The sequence below is a fragment of the Narcine bancroftii genome, chromosome 4, assembly GCF_036971445.1.
Source record: "Narcine bancroftii isolate sNarBan1 chromosome 4, sNarBan1.hap1, whole genome shotgun sequence".
NCBI classification, from domain to species: Eukaryota; Metazoa; Chordata; class Chondrichthyes; order Torpediniformes; family Narcinidae; genus Narcine; species Narcine bancroftii.
In genome coordinates this window covers 227,953,839-227,970,990 of record NC_091472.1, presented here as the reverse complement: position 1 = coordinate 227,970,990, position 17,152 = coordinate 227,953,839, and the positions used below count along the sequence as shown (strand labels likewise).

Below are 17,152 nucleotides of genomic sequence, written 5' to 3'. Positions count from 1 at the left end.
TCGAATCTCCATCTTATTGGTCCCCTCTTTTTCATATGATTAGAACAATTTTTGAGTGCCACATTTTGGCCTGGTGGGTCATTTCTTACAATTTATTGCTTAGTGTAGTTGAAGCAAGCACAGTTATCATGCAAATCATTAAACAGAATGCAGTAATTTTACTGCACCTTCCATCAACCTTTTCCATAAAGAACCTACACCATCAGAAGAAATGTGTGCACCAAAAATCTACCAGTTTAGACTCCAGCTGCATGTTTACACCATATACAAAATGGACTCAACTGATGTATCAGTCTCCCTGTACTTGCTTTAAGGTTTCTTAGAAAAATTAGCTTGGCTAGGCTTGAGATTATTTCAAATAAGCAAGAGAATCAATAATGCAAACCCGAGTGGGTCAGGGTGCAAGGTCGTTAGGTGGAAAACTCATGGTCCTGAATGAGGTGTAGTGTGAATGAAAAATTATTACAATGGTGCAGCTATCCAAGACATATTTAACAGAACATGACAGAAGTTTACCAGATAAGAGTGCCATGGAAGACAGTGCTTTGGAGCAATTTAAAATGGAAAAACTCTATTGGAATGGAATGCTATTTTAAAATTTGAATCGTTTGAGGGGTGTTCTTACCTTGGCATGTAAACGTAACCAGCGACTGTACAGAGCGTGTTTACACAGCCGTGAAGGTCGCCCCATGTCATCCTTTCCTGTCATGGCGTTAATGACTTCCAAGGCCAAGTCATCTACAGCCCAATTGACGCTGAAATTTGGTGCTTTGCCTGGCTGACGTGATTCAGTGTTACTTATACCTAAAAACAGACAAACAAGTTGCGTGTGAATATGATCAGATATTTAAACTATGAAATGAAGCAGGACTCCATGTTCACTCACAGGCTGTACAATAACGATAATGGAATTTTGTATTCATACATTGAAAAGTTCAGCAGCCACAAATTGGAGAAACAACACCTTATTTTATTCCATCTTGGCTGTCTCCAAACAGATGGCCTTAACATCAACTTTTCTCATTTCCATTCACTCCCTCTCCTGGGTCTCTTTCTTTCACTTTCCCTCTGAGTCCTTTCCTCCTACTCCCCACCCCTTTACCTTCCTTCTCCTATCAGAGAGCTGCCCTCAGTCCCCTTCTCCTATCACTTCTCAGCTTTTTTCCCTTCTACCCTCTCTCCTGTGACTTATTAGCCTGTACTCCCTTTCCTGTCAAGTTCAAGTTTATTATTGTCATTCAATTGTATAAGTACAAATGGATGTAACAGCCTTACTTTGGTCCTTGGTGTAAAAGCATGTAAACACATATATAGATGTAGCACACATATTACAGGTTTGCGGCGCTAAACGTCCACTGTATGTTCTGTGAAATTGGGCGTTACGCGATGTGGATGCTGTGTGAACACCATATTACTGTATATAGTAGCAAAGCTATATAGGATACTGAACTTACGCTAAATTAAACTTTAATATTTTTTCACTTTTTAAACTTTCATGTAAACACTTTCTTAGCCTATATCACAGTGGATCAGGATCATCCACATCATTGTTCTTAACTTGCTCATGGAAAAGTTTCAGGTCGAATAACCTCCATTGATGAACTGTCACTCAGTAATGCCTGAAGGACCTGGCTGAGGCTCATCTTGGGGAGGTGTTGGCTTCTTCAGGAATATATCCAGTGTCGTTTGCCTAATATGCTTTCTTTTCATATTTCCTCTCTATCAGTGAAAAGTGCTGAGTGTTTGGGTCCATCTCTTCAACACTCCTCAGCAAGCGGTTAAGGTCTGCAAATAATTTGGCCAATCCCTTAACAGTGTATATCTTCTGCACCTGTTCTTCTTTGCCTTCTGCAGTTTCCTTTTTCCTTGCCTCTTCTTCAGCTATTCTCTCTTGCTCTAGTTCTAGCAACGCTTCAATTGTTAGTTCCTCAGGAACCACCTCTAGGAGTTCTTCATCGCCCTCATTATCTAAGGTTTCAACAAATTCTTCTGTTGCCTTCACATCAGCACTCATAGACTCACTACTCACTTTCACATGACGCAGCGAAAAACGTTTGAAGCCCCTGAACCACCCAAAACTCGCACTAAATTCGATATCATAGTCTGGTCCTGCTTTTTCTTTAAGCTTCTGGACAAGCTTCGTGCCTTAGCAGTGATCGTCAACGTGCTGAGATGGACTCACTTTTGTGTTTGGTCCTCAATCCATGACATTAGCAATTTCTCCATATCTGATATAGGTCCCTCTTGCATTTTTATTAGCCTTGTAGCTTTCACTGGAACCAATCCATTAAGAGCTTGGAGAATTTTTTCTTTGTTTTTGTGGATCGTCGTGATTGTCGAGTGTGACATATCTAAATAGCGAGCAATAGCATTCACTGTTTTTCCACCTTTGTGTTGCTTCATAACCTTTTGTTTCACTTCCAAATCAATACTCCTTTGCCTCTTGCTGCTGTGATCAGACACTGGTTTTGGTGCATTCGGGAGCCACGATAGACAGAAAGTACAGTATCTACAGTACATATATAAGCCCTTGTATACAAAAGACATGAGATAAATGTGTTGTAAGTGGGAAGTTTCTGTGTACGTCCAGTTACATCCACTACATCCTGTTCTCCAATCAGGATTTCTGAATTCTATTATAACCTTATGGGACCATGGACGATGGATGTATATTCAGACATTACCTGAATAGACATTAAGCACCGCATACATAGAACAATACAGCACAGTACAAGCCCTTCAGCCCTCAATGTTGAGCCGACCCATATATTCCTTCCTTAAAAAACTACTAAATCCTCCCTTTCCCATAACCCTTTATTTTTCTTTCATCTGTCTAAGAGTCTATTAAATGCCCCTAATGTTTCAGCCTCAACCACCATCCCCAGCAAGGCATTCCAGGCACCCACAACTCTCTGTGAAAAAAACAACCCATGATGTTTCCCCTAAACTCTCTCCCTTCACTTTGTACATAGAGTATGTCCTCTGCTGTTTGCTATTCCTGCCCTGGGAAACAGGTGCTGGCTGTTCTCCCTATCTATGCCTCGTTTGTCTCCTCTCTTGTAGACCTCGTTTAAGTCTCCTCTCATCCTTCTACACGCTCCAAAGAGAAAAGTCCCAGTTCTGCTAACCTTGCCTCATAAGACTTGTTTCCCCAATCCAGGTGACATCCTGGTAGGTCTCCTCTGTACCATCTCCATAGCTTCCATATCCTTCCTAAAATGAGGTGACCAGAACTGAACACAATACTCTAAGTGTGGTCTTATCAGAGATTTGGAGAGTTGCAAGGTGACCTCACTTCTCCTGAATTCAAGCCCCCATTAATGAACCCCAGCATTCCATAGGCCTTCTTAACTATCCTATCAACCTATGTGGCGACCTTGAGGGATGTATGGATGGATTTGAACCCCAAGGTCGCTCTGTTCATCTACACTCTTAAGTATCCGATCATTAACTCAGCCTTCTGGTTTTTCTTTCCAAAATGTATCACCTTAACACTTATCCGCATTTAAATCTATCTGCTACTTTTCTGCCCAACTCTGCATCATGTCTATATCCTCCAGTAACCTTCAAAAACATTCAACTCCATCCACAACCCCTTCAACCTTTGTGTCATCTACAAACTTACTGATCCAGCCTTCTACCTCTTCATCCAGGTCATTTATAAAAATCACAAAGAGCAACGGGGGGTCACAGAACAGATCCTTGCGCTACTCCACTAATCCACAACCTCCAGGCAGAATAATTTCCTTCCACTACTACTCTCTGCTTTCTTCCTACAAGCCAATTATTTATCCACACAGCCAAGGTTCCACTGATCCTGTGCCTCAAGTCTTTCTGGATGAGTCTCTCGTGGGGGTCCTTGTCAAATGCCTTGCTAAGATCCAATGTAGACCACATCTACCACCCTACCCTCATCAATTTCTTTTGTTATTTCCTCAAAACACTCAATTAGACTCGTGAGGCATGACCTTCCCTTCACAAAGCTATGCTTACCACCCTTGGGTAGACTGTACTTCTCCAAATGCTCACAGATCCTATCCTTTAGAATCCTCTCCATAGGTTTGCACACTTGTATATTATATGCAGTACGTATATAAAAATGAATAAATATTATTAAATAAATAGTAGTTTCAGAAGAATGTATGAGCAGTTCATCTGTCGTTCAGCAGTCCCACTGCTCATGGAAGAAGCTGTTTCTCAGCCTGGCAATTCTGGCTTTATTACTTCTATATCTCTTTCCTGACAGGAGTTGTTGGAAGATGCTGTGTGTGGGGTGGTAGGGGTCCTTAACAATTTTGCAAGCACTCTTCAGACAACATTCCTGACAGATCCCATCGAAGGGGTGGTGGGGAGGGGGTGGGGGGGGGAGGGAGTCCTCAGTGATTCTCTTTGCCGCTCTTATGGTCTTGTGAATTGACCTCAGATCCAATATTCTACATTAAATGTAGCATACTGTCATAGAGCCACACTCTCGGTAGAGCTACTGTACAAAATTGACAGGATGATGGCCAGTAGCCTGGCCCACTCAGGAAGTGCAGTTGCAGTTGTGCCTTCCTGACAAGTGAGGAAATTTTGTGTGCCCATGAGTGGTCACTACTAAAGTGAACTCCAAGGAACTTAGTGCTCTCTACTCTCTCCACTACAGAGTTATTGATGTGTAATGGAGGATGGTCATCCCTCATCCTCTTGAAGTCCACAATCATCTCTTTCGTCTTGTCCACATAGACTCAGGTTGTTATTCTTGCACCACAACACAAGATTTTTCACCTCTTCTCTGTAGTGTTATGAGCCGAGAGGACCCCAAAACCCAGCAGCAATAGATATTAACCAAGACAAATGGTTACTTAAACAAAAGCTTTTAATTATCTTTAAACATGAAAACAGAATCACACTTTAACTTATCACTATTGACTTAACTAACCTAACTTAACTCCCTTCTAATTCTAAGCACACATGTATGTAATGTGTGTGTAAGTTCAGAAAGGTTCTTTGGTTCACAGTCAAATCTCAATTCTCATTCCTCTAAATTCACTGGTTGCAGGCAATACTTATACTGTGCACAGAATTTAACATTTATAAAGTTCATCAGGCTTTGGTGATTGAAAGGTAAATGGTTACCACTCAGGAAGGTTCTTGTCAGTTTTCAGAGAGAGATTTGTTGTATGCTGGACACCCACAACTGATCCCTTTTTAATCAGCCACTTCAGTGTCTTGCCGAAGAAACTTGCCCCCTCAGGGTTCTCCAGATGATAACCTCTTCCTTTCAGGACACCACAGAGTTCCTTTTTGTTTCTCTTATTTCAAGTGAAACATTAGACATCCAGTCCTCTCCTCTTGCATGAATCACAAGGTCTTTGACCAGGCTAAACTAAGCACTTTCAACCCATTTTCCAAATGGAGTTATCCACAAGCTTGCCAGCTTGTCCTGTTCCAGTCCCAGCTGCTGCTGCTGACTGTAAAACTGTAGAACTGCTCTCTCTCTCTCCCGCTCTCTGAGAAAAACCTCTTTGACTCTCTCTACTTGCAAAACCACGTGACCCTCCTAGAACAGCAAGTTCTACTCCAGACAATCTGCAGCTCTGACAGGTTCTATCATCTGTTGCCTTTTTGTAAACAACGAAGTCTCTTGGGCACTCTCCAAAGCTTTTGCAAAAGCTCTAGGCACCTATATGTCTGGCATGAACAGAGCTCCAGCATTTTAAATAAGATCTGTTTTAAAGTGCTTGTTTGTGACCTATACTGAAAAAACCTGCCCAAATTTATCTCCCAAAAACATATCTATATACTCTATCATTGTAGTTTATGTTGATGAGGCCAACTACTAATGTGTCATCTGCAAACTTGATAACTCTGCTGGAGCTGCATTTGTGGGTCAGTAGCATGGGTAGGAGCAGGCTGAACACAGCCCTAAGGTGCGCCAATGCTCAATGTAATGATGAATGAACTTCTGCTATTGACCCGGACCGACTGTGCTTACACAGAGGGGTGTTGAATTCCAGTGAAGACAGCTTCTCCACCATCCTCTGGGGAATAATCGTATTAAATGTGGAGCTGAAATCAATGAACAGCAGCCTGGCACATGAGGCTTTGTCCTCCAGGTAGGTCATGGCAGTGTGGGGACAAGGCTGTCACATCATCAGTAGAATGGTTCCAACTGTAGGCAAATTGAAATGGGCCCAGTGTTTCTGGGAGATATGCTTTGATGCATTCCTCACCAGATGCTCTAAACATTTCATAATGGTTGAAGTCGGTGCCACTGGGTGGGAGTAATTGAGGTCTGCTACTATCGCCCTCTTTGGTACTAGGATGATGGTGGCTGTCGTGAAATATAAGGTCGCAATGGACTGCAGTGACGTATTGAAAATGTCTCTACAGACCTCCGTCAGTTGGTCTGAGCAGTCCCTCCTTACCAGACCAGGTATGCTGTCTGGTCCCACTGGATGGGGTCTCAGCCGCAGACATGCAGTTGAGGTCACTTTCTCCCTCCTCTCCACCCAACATCTCTCCCTCTAACCTTATTTATTTTGGCACCTGCCTGTTTCTGTTTATATCTGATGAAGGCCATTGATTACCCTTTTCTTCCATGAATGCTACATGACCTACTGTGTGCTCCAACACATTTGTGTATTGCTCTCAACACAGGTTCTGACTATTTTGTGGAATAACTCCTGGTTGAAATAAAATGGCAAAACCTTCATACAAGTTGTTAAATTTCACTAAATATATTTCAAAGTTTCAAATTGAAGTTTATTGTTACATGTATCAAAATGCAGTGTTAGCAATTATTATGCAAGCGGACCAGTAGACATACTTAGTACAGGTACATGATCCTTTATCCTGACATCTAAAATCCGGAAAGCTCCAAAATCCGGCAAGTGGGCACCGTCGGTCGGGGGAGGCGGCTGAGGGACTGTCGGTCGGAGGAGACTGCTGGGCGGTTGGGGGACTGGCGGTTGAGCAGTTGGGGGTGGTGGTTGATGGACCGGCGGTTGGGAGAGGCTGCTGGGCGGTTAGGGGACTGGCGGTCGGGGGACTGGCGGTCGGGGGAGGCGGCCGAGGGACCGGCAGTCGGGGGAGACGGCTGAGAGACTGTCGGTCGGGGGAGACTGCTGGGCGGTTGGGGGAGGCGGCCGAGGGACCGACGGTCGGGGAAGGCGACTGAGGGACCGGTGGTCGGGGGAGACCACCAGGCGGCCGAGGGACTGTGGTCAGGGAAGACGCCCGAGGGACTGGTGGTCAGGGGAGACTGCCGGGCGGCCGAGGGACTGGCGGTCGGGGGAAGATTACTGGGCGGCTGAGGGACCGCAGTTGGGGGAGGCAGCTGGGTGGCACAGGGACCGGTGGTCGGGGGAGACGTCCGGGTGGCCGAGGGACCACAGTTGGGGGAGACAGCCAAGGGACTAGCGGTCGGGGGAGACTGCTAGGCGGCCAAGGGACCACAGTTGGGGGAGGTGGCTGGGCGACTGGAAGGGGGTGGGGTTGGATACAGCACAATTTGGGTGGGCTTTCCGAAATCCGGAAAAATCCAAAATTCGGAACACACTGATCCCAAGGGTTCCGGATAAAGGATCGTGTACCTGTATAAAAAAATAAGACAAAGAACAAAAGTGTAGTTAGAAGGTTAAAGAGAGAAATAAAGACAGAAAGAGAAAGAATACATAATTTTATAATTTGGGGTTCATTCGAGACTTGGATAAAAAGCAGGACAGAATATGGTGGTGCATGATCTCACATTTATGAATCTTCATGTTAGTTGCTTTTCAAAGGCAGTGGGAGTTAGAGATGGAAGGGAGGATATGTGTTGTGGCCTGCAAAGTGTTCACAACCCTTTGCAATTTCTTATGGTCTTGAGTGAATATTTTCACTTACTACTCAGTGATGCACCCTGATCACTGATAGGATGCGTTCAATAGTGCACCTGTTGTTAAGGGATGCAGGTGACGGCTGAAAGCTTTTGAGGAAGGAGAGTCTCTGGTTCACTTTCTTTACCATTGTATCAGCATGGGGGAGCAGGTCAAGTCAATGGAGATGTTTGCCCCTTGGAACTTAAAGCTGTCTACTATATCCACATCAGCACTATTCCACTTGGTGCAGATTTAAGTCCAAAATTCATGGCAATACAAGTTAATTAGAAAGATTTTTTTGCACTGGAATCATAACTTGGATATTGGGAAGGATATGCCTTGGATAAATTGGACATCTTCAGCATCTGAGACATCACAATATTCTTCTAAAGGCAAATGTTCTCCATCACAAACTTGAAATCTATATTAATAAATTGAACAACCTTAGGTTGCATTTTCCAAACACGTTAGCTGAGTGAATGTGGTTGGAATATGCTCACTAGGAAATGTACGCATGTATGAAAACATTCTGCCACATATTTTATATAATTGAAATTGACTTTTTAGATGTACAGTATTTCATGAATATCCACCTACCCCCCCACCCCCCCGCCTCTCTTTGATGAAAAAGAGTGCACAACAATTTTGAGGAGTTATCCTGAGTCCAGACAATACTATTTCCCTCAATCAGGTTGGTGGAGACAGTCTTAGGTTTGGTCCTGTGCAATGATGTAGGTAAAATGAACTTCTCACACAAATGGAAGGCGTAATAGTTCGATCTAAAACCAGTGGGTGTTGTCAACTGGGAATATAGCCTATAAGGTGGGACAGTTGAGAAGCAGTAGAAGACTTACAAATACATTTTTTATAATGTTCAATATCAAAATTATATTCCAATTAAAAGCAAGGGCAGTAAAGGGAGAGCCTGGCTTGGATAATTAAGGAAATAAAGCAAAGCATCAAACTAAAAGCTCATGTGTACAAAGTCGCCAAGAGCCGTAGGAAACTGGAAGATTGAGAAAACTATAAAAACAACAAAGAACTACAAAGCAACCAATAAAGAAAGGAAAAGAAGTAAAACCACAATGCTGGAGAAACTCAGCCAGTCAAACAGTGTACTTTATAAAACAAAAATAAAGATACATAACCATCATTTCAGACTTGAGCCCTTCATTAAGGTATGGTAAAATGTTGGCAGAGGTGGGGGTGGGAGCAGAAATAATGGAAGGAAAAATTAGTTACAAAAGTTTTTGTGTTCTTGTTAATGTTACCCAAACAAATATCTATGAGAACTACTTGCAATTGTATTGCAGTTCTTAAAAATCAAGGTTCTCGATAGCAGACTTGGATTTAAAAAGAATTACAGGAAGAAGAAGGGGTCTAGAGACTGTTTAGGAATTAGGTCAATTGGTATTACCAATGGTGGAGTGATTAAAATTGGAAGTGTGCAAGAGCTAGAACTGGAATAGCAGAGATCAATTGATTGATGGAAGGAGAGCATAGTAGAATGCACAGAGATAATGAAAACAACAGTGAAGGTTTTAAAACCAAGCCAGCTTTGCAATGGGAGACAATTCAGGTCTCTAAGCACAGGGCAGCATAATGAGTGCAAGAGATTTGCACTTACCCAATCCTCAGGCCTTTTAGTTTAGTTTTGGGAGAAGATTGGAGGCCAATGGGGAACGATGAAGGATGAGAAAAGTCAAATTCATGGGTAACAAAGATGAGGAAGAGGATTTAAGTACCACATGAGCTGACACAGAAGTGGTAAGAGGACAGAGATTGAGGGGCAGTTTTAATGACACAGCAAATTCGTAGACAAAAACTTAGCTGTATCAAATGGAAAAAAACCAAGATTTCATTATGCCTTTTCTGCACTACTGTTTGATGAAGCCCACTTTGCACAAATTTACTATTACATTTCCGCATTACAACAATCAAAGCTACCTTTGTGGCATGCTGGAATGACCAGAAGATGAGAAATACAAATGTTCTTATTTTTCTAAATTATTTTATCTAAGGGTCAAATTGTAAACAAGTACCAGCTCTAGGCTGGAGAAAATTTCAAAAAATTGGTGAGATGGATACAACACACAGAGGGCCAAATGGCCTGTACTGTGCTGTAGTGTTCTATGTTCCAAGTTCTAACAGTGGCAGATGGAATTTAATCCAGAGAAGTACAAGATAATGAATTTGAGGAGGTTAAATAAAGCAAGAGAGCAGACAGTAAATGATTGGATACTAAGTAGAACAGAAGAAAATAAGAAGATAAGAAATAGGAGCAGGAGTAGGCCATGCAGCGAGTCAAGCCTGCTCTGCCATTCAATGAGATCTGATGATACGCTCATCTCCACCTACCTGCCTTTTCCCCACATCCTTTAATTCCCTTACTATGTAGAAATCTATCCAACCTTGTCTTAAATATATTTACGGAGGTTGCTTCCACTGCTTCAATGGGCAGCGAATTCCAAAGATTCACCACCCTCTGGGAAAAGCAGTTCCTCCTCATCTCCTTCCTAAATCTACCACCCTGGATCTTGAGGCTATGTCCCATATTCTGGTTTTCCCTACCAATGTAAACAACTTACCTACCTCTCTTATCTATGTCTTTCATAATTTTGTAAGTTTCTATAAGATCCCCTCTCATTCTTCTAAATTCTATCCAATACAATCCCAGACAACTCAATCTCTCCTCATAGGCTAACCCCTTCATTCCTGGAATCAAGCTGCTAAACCTCCTCCTCATCACCTCTAAAGCCAGTATATCCTTCCTCAAGTAAGGAGACCAGAACTACACACAGTACTCCAGATGCAATCTCACTATTATCTTGTACAGAGCAGCATAACTTCCCTTCTCTTAAATACAATCCCTCCAGCAATGAAGACCAACATTTCATTTGCCTTCTTGATAGCCTGTTGCACCTGCAAACTAAACTCCCTAATCCTTCTGCATGGCACCATGCTACAATCACTTTCCATTTGAATAATATTCTGAATCTTTCATTTTCCTTCCATGTTTATACTTCACAATTGCCAACATTGTATTCCATCTGCCAGACTCTTGCCGACTCAGTTAACCTATATTTATCTCTCTGCAGACACTGCATATCCTCTGTTTTTCCACTCAATTTAGCATAATCAGCAAACATATTCACTACACTCTGTCTCCTCTTCCAGATCAGTTATGTATATTGTGAATGGTTGCAGGCCCAGCACCGACCCCCTGTGGCACCCCGCTTGCCACTGATTGCCAACCAGAAAAATACCCCTCTACCCCAAATCTCCACTTTCTATTAGGTAGCCAATCCTCTATCAATGATAATACATCACCCCCAACTCCATGCATCATTATCTTCTGTATGTCTTTTATACAGCATCTTATTGAACACCTTCTGGAAATTCAGGTAGACGAAATCCACCTGCTCATTATATCCTCAAAGAACTCCAGTAAATATGTCAACCAGGACCTGCCTTTGCTGAATCCAAACTGCGTTTGCTTGATGGATCCATTTCTCTCCAGATGCCTTGCTACTTCAGAATCAGAATTTATTGTCATGAAGAAGTCAAGTAATTTGGTGTGTTGCGGCAGCATCACAGTGCAAATGTACATATTATAACCATCTTACGACATCACTATAAAAATAAAATAATAAACAATAACAGGGCACAAAAAGAAAGGCCGTGTCTTTAGTTCACTGATTATTCAGGAATCTGATGGCAGCAGGGAAGAAGCTGTCCTTGTGCCGCTGAGTGCTCGTCTTTAGGCTCCTGTACCTTTTCCCTGATTGTAACAGAGTGAAGATGGCATTGCCTGGGTGGTGGTGGGGGTTCTTTGAGGATAGAGGCCGCTTATTTAAAATACTGCCTCATGTAGAAGTCTACAATGGAGTGAAGTCTGGTGCCGACACCTCACAAAGTATAGCTGCTGACGAGCCTTCTTTGTGACTGCATCAACGTGGAGGTGCCAGGACAGATCCTTGGAGATCCTGTCATGCAAGAATTTGAAGTTTTTGACTCTTTCCACTACTGAGCTTTCAATGAGCATTGGGTCGTGTACCCCTGACGTCCTCCTGAAGTCCACAACCATCTCTTTGGTTTTGCTGATGTTGAGAGCAAGGTTGTTGTCATTACACCATTCAACGAGCTGATCTAGCTCCCTCCTGTACGCTTCCTCATTGCCGTTTGTGATTCTGATGACAACTGTGGTGTCATCGGCAAACTTGTAGATGGCATTGAAATTGTGCCTGGCCATACAGTCATAGGTGTATAACAAGTAGAGAGGTGGCTAAGCATGCAAATTGGAGACGTTGTTTCCAATTTGTACTGACTGTGATCTTCCAATAAGAAAGTCAAAGATCCAGTTACAGAGTGAGGTACAGAGGCCTAGAGTTTGTAGCTTCTTGACCAGCACTGAAGGAATAATGGCATTTCTTCTTTAATGATAACTTTCAGATGTTAAACTAACTGACCTATAGTTACCTGCCTTTTACCTACATTCTTATCTGACATTCGCCATCTTCCAATCTACTGGGACCTGCCCAGAGTATTTTTGTAAATTTATCACCAAAGCCTCTAGTACAGGGGTTCCCAACCTTTTTGTTCCTCTGAGCATTTTTATATGTTCGCGTGTACCCCTAAAAATTAAGGATTAAAAAAAACCACGACATTGTGCAATCTGACTGCAGATTACAACACCATGTATTGTACAGTAGTGGTTATTCTCTCAGACCCAATGTACCCCCTAAAGAGTGCAAATGCACCACTGGGGGTACATGTACCCCAGGTTGGGAACCCCTGCTCAAGTATAACTGCTGCCATTTCTTTCAGTATCCTGGGATGAATCCAATCAGGACCAGGGTATTTAGTTATCTTTAGATCCTTAAGTTTTCTGAGTTCTACCTCTTTGGTGATAGCTTTTACATCCAGGTCCTCTCTCCTTCTTCTTCTTTCTTTGACTTGGCTTCGCGGACGAAGATTTATGGAGGGGGTAAAAAGTCCACGTCAGCTGCAGGCTCGTTTGTGGCTGACAAGTCCGATGCGGGACAGGCAGACACGGTTGCAGCGGTTGCAGGGGAAAATTGGTTGGTTGGGGTTGGGTGTTGGGTTTTTCCTCCTTTGCCTTTTGTCAGTGAGGTGGGCTCTGCGGTCTTCTTCAAAGGAGGTTGCTGCCCGCCAAAAGATGCACATCCATAACATATGTCCTTTGAAAATAGTTATTCAAAGCCATTTTCTCTCATTACCCAACATCAATTCCCCCTTCTCATCCTGCAAGGGACCAATTTTCACTTTACTCTCCCTTTTGTGCTTTATATAATTATATAAACTTTTACTATCCATTTTTATATTTTGTGCTAATCCTTTCTCAGTCTACCTTCCCTCTCTTTATTGCTCACTTGGTAGTTCTTTGTTGCTTCTTAAAGTTTTCCCAATCTTCTGGCTTCCTATTGCTCTTGGCGACTTTGTATGCGTTACTTTTCACAGAGCCTTGAAGGTTGCAGTACAAGTAGATAATGTTATTCAGAAAGCAATACAGGGTATTTGCCTTTGTCAGGAGAGGCAATGAATAGAGGATGGTTGTGCTAAAACTGCATAATTATCACCAAACTGAAGGAGATTGTTATTTGAAGCGTATCTGGAAAATTTGCTAGTGCAAGCCTCTAGATATTCCCAGGTTTCTGCTGCTTTTTATTTCTACGTGATAAAAATCATGTGCTTATGGAAAGTAGTTTATCAACATTAAACACTGCAGCAAATGTAATCTGGCAGTGAAGTGGGTATATTTTAGAAATGGGTGGGAATCAAGGGGGCTGCTTTCTCCACATTGACAATGTTGGAGATGAACTCAACCAGACAGGTGGACAATATTCTATCACAGTAAACAATAAAAAAAATGTAGACATTTTCAAAATACAAACTGAAAAATGCTACAAACATTAAGCAGGTCAGGCAGCAACTGTGAAATTCCCAGCAACGAGCTTCCCACCCTCAACCAAATTCAATAAATCACATGGTATATGCGTCTGGATCCCAGACCGTTTTACCCAGGTTGCTCTTCTATTTTTCTCCTGAATTACTATATCAGGAGTTTGGTCCAGCTGGCTGACTGGCAAGGAACACAGCTGGAAGATTGTCTTATCAAAGTCTCACGGGCTTTGAAAACTTCATTACTTCTGTCAAGATTGCCTGAGGCCGGTAACCTGAAACAGTTGTTGTCCCATCTTGCGGAATACTCTTGAGCACACATGATTACATTTGGAATTTCTCTTCCAAATATCATAATTTATAAATGTAGAAGTTTGAGTAGAGTTTATGAAAGCTATAAATGCATGAATTGACATTAGGCAAGTTTAACAAATGTTCAATATTCCTAAAGAGACATCAGGTAATATATGAACCAACTTGGAAAAAATCTCCATCCTTCTAAATTTCATTCTTGTCTCAAATTGGGTCCCAACAATATTTTCTGTCAACTTTTATGTTAGCAGAACTCATTTCAATGCTAAGATTTTTCATCAACGCATAATTGAAAACACATTGCTGTTGGAAAAACTAGAATTTTGTAGCTTTGTTAGAGTTCAGATAGAATTGTTCTGTGAGATGAACTGCCCCTCTACTGAGGATAACTTCCTAATATAGGACATACTGAAGGCTTATTTAAGGGGCCAGATAACTGGATATACCAAGAGCATCAAAAATGGGCACATGAAGGAGATTAATGATTTAGAACAAGAGATAGCCCAACTGGAAGGTCTAGACAGCAGTACCATGAGCTGGGAGAGAGGGCCCATTAAGTTTTGACTGGCAGGGGAGGGCAGAAGAGGCTTCAAGAACAATCAATCCGACCATGAGCTCTTTGCTGGCTGGCAAATCACCGGGGGAGGATGGTTTCCCTGCTGAATTTTATAAAGAGTTCAAAGATCTTTTAATGTCCCTTCTTATGAAGATGGTGGATCAGGCAGCAGAGATGCATATCCTCCTAGAGTCTTTTTCAACATCAATCTTCACAGTAATCCCAAAAAAAGTGTCCCATTAATCCCGCCTTGTATAGACCAATCTCGTTATTGAATATAGATCATAAAATCATTGCAAGAGCATTAACTAATAGCATATTCAAAGTGAGGGCACGAAGCAAGGCTTACACAGGTCGAGAGAGATGGGAGTTGGACTTTGGCACAACAATCAATGAAGAGTGGTAGCAAGACCTGAGTCTGGACAGTGTGACTGGGGTCATTAAGGCCAGATACAGGTTGGTGCAATACAACTTCTTGCATGAGCTGTACTTTACACCACAAAAATTACATAAATCAAAGCCATAAATTTTGGAAATGTGCTTTAAGTATGGAATGGAGATTGGAATCTTTTTCCACTCCATGTGGCTATGTCCACCTTCTGGGTGAACCTGGGGGACATTATGAAAAAATTGACAAAAGGCAGAATTTCCACAGAATCCGGAGTCGTACTTTCTGGGAGATATTGGGGATGTGAGTTTTAGATTGTCCAAATACCAAATTCAGTTCGTGAAGGTCACCCTGTCAGCAGCGAGGACGTGCATAGTGGTTACTTGGAAATCCAACTCCCAATTAAATACCACACGATGGAATATGGAAATGCAGATCTGCAGTCCCCTGGAGAAAATCATGTACAATCTAAGAAAGAAATATGACATATTCATTAGAGTGTGGCAATCCTATCTGAAATACATCGGTATGCAGATTCGATAGGCCCCCCCTTTGAATTGTGGGTACTGTAACAATCCGTCCCAGTAGAGAAATGAGTGGGATTAAGGAAGTAAAACATGACGCAGATGACATGCTTTATTTTAGTTTTGTTTTTAGTTTTTTAAAATTTTTCTTCCTTTTGTAACTTAGTCACCCTGGTTGTTTTTTCCTAGCTTTTTCCCAGGTCTCTGGAGGGGTCATGGACCCCACCAGTATTTGTATCTGTACAATATATGACTATATTCTCAGTTGTATTGGGGATAGGGACGGGGGAATAAATACAGATTCTGTAGGCTATATGAGTGTTGAAAGGGATTGTATTGTTTGTTTGAATTCTTATGAGTCTATGAATATCAAAATAAAATATTAAAAAAACACATAATTGAAAATAAAAATTAGAGTTGCAAAATTTTCCTAAGTATGAAAAAAATAATGATAAACCATAAAAAATTCCAAGTTTTCCACAGAAATGTGAAACTATTGTATAATTTATTGAAAGTATAGACAAATCTCCATGAACAGTTATTTAATAAATAGCTTCCTTTTGATTATATAATCCAATAGGCATAATTGACGTAATTGTTAATACAACATTGTTACAGTGCCAGCTGACTGTAAGGAGTTTATATGTTCTCCCTGTCTCTGCATGGGTTTCCTTTCAGAGAGTGCCAAATTTGAACCAGTGTGGCTGGTACAGTAATTCTTTCTTACTTCCTATAAAAAGGCATTTCCAAATGAATTCATATTTATATTTTCAATGAAAACTCATGTTCATTAATAATCTAAGTAAAGAATGTTACTAATCACAAGAATAAGGAAAATAATTACCAATTTCTGAAAATGCTCTGGGATGAATCAACAACAGTCACCATTTCTACATAGTTGACTGAATTCTATTCCTTTAAATCCAATCTTTCCATTCAATGTAGCAGGTTACTTTTCAAGCTGTCCATCTCCTTGTTTGGCATTCTTGCCACATTTTGTGAGGTGACAAATTAGACCATTTTTAGATATGATGATTGACCTATCTGCAAAGACTTGGTTTTATATACTGTGAAAGATGGTAATCTTTCCAATCTCTTAACAGCTACCCATGAGGATAAAATTCATCTTATTTCTGACCAGACAAAGGTTCAAGGGTCATTACTTCATAAAGGTCATACTCAAAATGTAATAGAATAAAAATCTTGGGCTTCACATAAAAGTGAAGAGGAATCAAGGCAAATAAATTCTAAAAAAAAGTCAAATGAAATATTTATTTTCTTAATATCATAACTTGTGTTCAGTCCACAATACTTACAATAAACTTTTCAAAGAATACATTCCCCATAGAAATTTTGTTGAATTTTCTTAACTTTAGTTTCAATATCTAACACAAATTTTACACATTTTAGACAGATCTGTGCAATATAGCTAATTGCTACCTTCAAAGCACAAATTAAAAAAAAGAGTAAGGTCAGAAAGATTTATGAAAAGAATATCCAGTTTTCCTGTTCTATGAATCAATATTTAAGAGTTAACAGTTAGTAAAGGATTTTGGGGACAGAAGCAAGTGGAGGTTGAAGTGGTTCAAATTCTGTGGGCAAGTCA

At 41.3% G+C, this 17,152-nt stretch overlaps 1 protein-coding gene across 18 annotated transcripts in view; it reads right to left on the bottom strand.

Annotated features, from left to right (window-relative positions):
• Positions 1 to 17,152, bottom strand: part of LOC138761675 (double-stranded RNA-specific editase 1-like) — a 400,374-nt gene that overhangs the window by 16,082 nt on the left and 367,140 nt on the right. For all 18 annotated transcript variants that reach the window (XM_069934221.1, XM_069934227.1, XM_069934222.1 and 15 more), the window contains one exon: positions 626 to 804. In XM_069934221.1, coding sequence (XP_069790322.1) covers positions 626 to 804 — 179 coding nt within the window. The remainder of the gene's footprint in view (positions 1 to 625; positions 805 to 17,152) is intronic.